Source organism: Opisthorchis viverrini (genome assembly GCF_000715545.1).
Source record: "Opisthorchis viverrini unplaced genomic scaffold opera_v5_36, whole genome shotgun sequence".
NCBI lineage: Eukaryota > Metazoa > Platyhelminthes > Trematoda > Opisthorchiida > Opisthorchiidae > Opisthorchis > Opisthorchis viverrini.
The window spans coordinates 810294-815820 of NW_008751692.1; the positions used below are offsets into that span (position 1 = coordinate 810294).

General features: G+C 45.4%; 1 protein-coding gene across 1 annotated transcript in view; it reads right to left on the minus strand.

Moving 5' to 3' along the window:
• The window catches only part of T265_02783 (hypothetical protein), a gene marked incomplete at both ends in the record, with an annotated part of 81545 nt that overhangs the window by 75111 nt on the left and 907 nt on the right, over window positions 1-5527 (minus strand). Inside the window, one exon of the mRNA XM_009167108.1 lies at window positions 4765-4859. Within this exon, the coding sequence (XP_009165372.1) occupies window positions 4765-4859 (95 nt within the window). The remainder of the gene's footprint in view (window positions 1-4764; window positions 4860-5527) is intronic.

The window sequence follows — 5527 nt, forward strand, 5'->3', positions numbered from 1 at the left end:
GTTGCCTAATACTTAAGATAGAGATAAATAATGAAGTAAATAGTTTATTTAAGCCACTAAGATAAAGACGCAAGTATACAAATGACGGATTCGAGTGGTATTCTAGTCTGGAGAGCCCTTAAGTTTCTGGGATGATGGAATCATATCACCTGACTACGGCGCAATTAGAGTTCGTACGGATCATTTTTGATGGCACAGTACCGAGTTTCACAGTCGTACTGTGACTGTTTCAAACGCATTTAAGCAGTATCAGCAATTTACTAGGTATCCGGTAGATAGCATCAAATGACCGGTCTCATGACGCCTGACGCAGTCGACTTTCAGATCAAGTCACCAAGTCTAGCGAGGTGCGTGCTTGAGAGATGCTCACGAATTCTCTTAGCGAGCTGTCGCGTCCGTCTCCCAATATATTCCACTGCAAAACAGCAGGAGAATAGATATTCAGCCATATTCTGGATGAGGGCTGACATTTATTTCCGAGTTTTCAATTCAACACTCAGACATATGCAGCCCCAATCGATAGTCTTACCCTTCCACGCCAGCCTCAAAAATTAATATGCTCGCATGCAAACATTCACGCCTACTAAATCTCACGGAATGCTGATGCATTAAGGAAGTTCTAGCCCTACAGGCTCATATAAGCTTTGCTGACATTTATGAAGCACATTACAATCATCTGCAAACGAGACCACAATAGCGGCTTTGTACATACGTAGAGTATGACCCCAGAACTTACCTCGTTGACATGACCGGTCTACTGTTCATAAAGGAAGAAAACTTCGATTATTTCGCTTGCCGCTTTCTGTCTACTGCTTGGTACTCAGCGTCAGTTAAAGCGGTTTGTGCATATGAACGGATTTAACTTCAGAAAATCGTTCACGATGCTACGGGTGATCACTCGATACAGCGAGCCTAACGACACAATATCAGATTTTGTGATTCTTCAGGGTTTTTTAAGGTAACTGATGGACTCGATGTCGGGTGAACGTCATTACTTATCAGAGGTGAATTGTGGCTACCAGGTATGGTCGTTTCACTTTATTGTTCATCACCCAGTGATAAACTCCACGTTCATCCGGCTGCCAGTCAGACAGTACTGGCTCTGTTTCAGCAGCTTGTCGACCGAAAAATCCATAATCGGCACTATCTGCACAAACTTGATCTGCATCGAATCCTCTCTCATGCAGAAACTGCTCTTCAAGGACGATGTGCAAGCAGGAAATATGGACCAGGTCAAAGTGTTTGTGGTGCTCTGTAAATCAATGTTACATTTTCCCCATTTTCCACTCTCTTCATATAAACTTGAATTGCAATTTGTAAACACTGTACACGTATCATGACATTTTGTTTTATTGTACCAATAATTACATTAAAGTCGAAAATGGTGGAAATACACATCTTCTTGGCGCGACTTCCCTGCTTTTTGCTGAGTCAGTGAAATTGCATCCAATTGTGGGATTATTGGAGCCCCCAATTTAGTGAGTCTGTTCCATTCACTTGTCCATTTCTTATTGCCATTTGTTATTTCTAATCTGATATTTTGATTGAACACGCATACTTAGGTCCTTGTCCGCTACATGTTCACTCATCTAAGGACCTCGTCTCCTACTAAACGAGTTAACAAATCTGATGGCTAGACTGATGGCCAAACTGGTGATTGCAGTCCGTGTTAACTTTTCCGAACGGCTGTCTATCATGGATCAGCCATCACCACAATTAACTTTTGGAACATCGTCGGCACGGATGTAAATGATCTACATAGTTTTTTCTCACTTTTTTCCAGTATTTTAACCACATATCCGGTACCGTGACAACTCCATCAAATTTTATTAGTAATTATTGGCCTCAGCAAGTAAACACACATCAAATTCCTTAGTAAAAACACTTGGCGTTTGCTACAACTGGTCTCGCTGTTAGCTTTCCTAGTATCACCGAACTTTGAGGAACATTACTGTGTCCACACGGCCCGAGTGGTGATGGCAGCGCGAAGCCTAGTTAGCAAGTCCAAATAGAAGCACTTTTGAATCATTTCTCCTGAAAAGGGCCTGAGGCATCCACTTATTTGGAAATCATAACTTAGAAGTTATAACTTGATTTAAATGAAGAACCTGGAACGTGTGAACATGTATTTGAAATTCCACTTACTGATATCACTCTAACGCAACGTTGGGCAAAACGGTTGAAAACAAGTAGCTTTGCAGGAGTTGCTTGGCTGAGTTTCCATGGGTTGGTTGAGGTGTATATCGTAGCTATTTGGTCAGTTAATGACCTGGCAGGACGGGCGCTTTTACAGTGCGCACTGGCAACCAAGGAGAATTGTTCCTGTGCTTTGTGTGCAGTCACATTGTGCGCACACCTGCAGATATCCACACAGCGGACAAGCTTCGTCGTCTCAGCGTAATCGTCATGTGGTAAACGTTCCCATAGACACAAGTGACCAAAATGCATAATCGTTGGGCCACAAAGGCCGCAGGCACATTACCTTTAGGTTTGGGATGGAAAAAAGTGTCACCCAACACCGCTGACAGGCCGTCCGAAATGAATGGTTGAACTGAGGTTGAGGGTGAGAGCTTAAGGCAGCCAGTGGCATCGCGTGTTTCAGAAAGCTTCAGTGTATCAAACGACCGTCCCATTGTTAGCACACTCGCTTTAACTGCAGGAGCTGCGACTTCCAAAATGGATAAGGAGCTATCCCTTAATCTTGTAGATTGTTTTCAGATGACCTTTTGAAGCTAACAGTGGAGTCGGTTCGGATATAGTTTCGTTTATCCCTCACGTAAATTTGTGAAAAAACTTCCTACACTGGTTAATGTATTTTCAGATGATATGAGTGTCATTTGTTGAATTTTCCCACTCTGACACTATTAACGTGGTAACCTCCGTTATTCCGCACTCACTTCCTATTTTGCACCCAGGCTCAATGATAACACCAATGAATACAGACTGCTTTCAGCAGTCATCGATGGGCCACAACAGATGTTGGCGAAATAGCTGTCCATCGAACACAAGACGGGGTTTACAAGACGACCAGATAAACCGATTAGCTAACTCTCCTGACCCGTTTGTCTGCGCCAGCTTCCCCTACATTGAGGGTGCAATGCATACCACAACCAAGAAGATAGCCACCAAAAACGAAACCAAATTCCCGTTGCTGATTCAGAAGGACCAATGTGAATGTTCCGCTTTAATCAGAATACTCGATTCGAAACTGGAACTGCTTTCTAAAGCGTCTGAGGATGAAAACACAATGAACGCAGCGACCTGAACGAAGGTTGATAAAGGATTTTCTTCGGTGAACCAGTGCCTCTCGCTATCCATCTCGGGTCACTGGCCGCGAGGAAGGTCCTCCAGCTCTCTGAAGTGGCAATAAAGACGGCCACGGCGTCTCTAATGGACCGGCGCGTAAGGGGAAAAGACTGATCATCTTTCGTCAAAAAAATCATTCCAACGATGAGGGTGCAATGCATACCACAACCAAGAAGATAGCCACCAAAAACGAAACCAAATTCCCGTTGCTGATTCAGAAGGACCAATGTGAATGTTCCGCTTTAATCAGAATACTCGATTCGAAACTGGAACTGCTTTCTAAAGCGTCTGAGGATGAAAACACAATGAACGCAGCGACCTGAACGAAGGTTGATAAAGGATTTTCTTCGGTGAACCAGTGCCTCTCGCTATCCATCTCGGGTCACTGGCCGCGAGGAAGGTCCTCCAGCTCTCTGAAGTGGCAATAAAGACGGCCACGGCGTCTCTAATGGACCGGCGCGTAAGGGGAAAAGACTGATCATCTTTCGTCAAAAAAATCATTCCAACGAAGCTGGCATAGTTGCTCCTTGGTAGTGTCCTCACAAAGCCTGAACGCGCATCGCTTCATGCAGAATGGCTACGCCAGAAGGGGAACAAGCGAACACTTGGGCTTCTAGTCACCTTTTTCCTCTCCGTCTGCCGTACAGAAAATTTTGGAGCGCACTTTCAGCATTCAAAATGTTCACCCGAAGATGAGGCATCTATTTGAGAATCGGCCTCTGGAGGCGCGGAAGCTGAGCCACGGCTGCTCTGAGGGAGACACGAGACAAGCATCTTCTTGGCACCAGTTCAGCCGACTCCAAACTTATGGCAAAACCGACAGCAGCCATAGGCCTTTCTGCTCCCGAAAGCACGCCGACGCACCAGCCGCGTCTCTGGACAGCAGTTTACACTCATCCATTATAGATATCTCGACTACCGAAGTGTGGCGAACATTGACTCTATTCTATTCATTCTGTTTATTGTATTTTTATATGCCTTTGTTTTACGACGCGATTGAGAGTACGCACACGATGTACGAGAATATACGATATTCATTCGTCCATATTCGGACTTCCATAATACGCATACATTCGGTAGTTAAGGTACCTACCACTACTTCAATTATCACACGAAGGCAGCAATGCTCTGGAGGAGGCAAGCCTCATGTGGAAGCAGCGCCTAAAGTATGTAGGGCTATCAGTGCCTCCTTAATTAACAGACAACAAAGGTGCCGTAGTAAAATTTACACCCAAGTCACAGCTTCTGAGCTGGACTGGGTCAGGTATGCGCGGACGAGCGGCGAATCCTACCGACAAATCGACCACATGTGCTAACCTCGATATCGGGGGATACTGCGCGAACCACATAACCACTGAGAACTGAAACTGCCAATCTTCGGCTCCGCTCCGTCAAAAATGGTATCTTTGCTTGTGGACACAGTTATAGCCCAGAATCTTGACAGCCAAAGCCACAAACCTGGCCGCAGCGAACCAGAAAATCCCTCGTACATCCGGTTGGCCACGCTGATCGTGTGCGGATTGGGTGTCCACACAAACACAAAAGAAAGACGACTGCAAAAAAAAAGATGACAACCAAGCCACACAAGACTCGCCGAATCAGAAAAACTGCCTCTTGGCATCAAGGTGCGGTCCTCTGAAAAAATAGCTCCACCAAAAGAATCAGTTCTCGTTGCTGCCATCCAGCGCTCAGGGCACCACAGGGACACCTTGCCGATCAAACCGTGCCAATACGTCCAAGAAATAAAACGAAAGCAGGTTTGCCCCAAATCTCAGATCAACAGCGAATAATCTTCCAAAAGTAAGTGCTGAATGAGGTAAAAATAACAATGTTCGCCAACAAGGAATAAAACCTCGGCGCTTAGGTGAAGGGCCCTCGCAAACCGGGCTCCCACATGGAGGAAAGATTCACGGATTCACGGATTGATACACAGGATCGAGGCTTTTGCCCAAGTTTCCCGAGTCGGTTTTGTTCTTGTCGGTCAGTGGCTGTCGTTCACCTGAAAGGCACAAGTGAAAAAAGGGTGTAGCACTGCTCTTTATGTTCTCAGCGCGGGGCAGTATGCTCGCCAGCGCGAGGATTCGCATAAATAAATGTCTAATAGTGCTTTAAATTGGGTTCGAGAAGGAGCGTGTACAACCGTCGGAGGAAGGTCATTCCACGCAGCTACTACCCGAAATGAAAAAAAGTTTTGTCTAATGAATGTGTGTGCCCTGAGCTT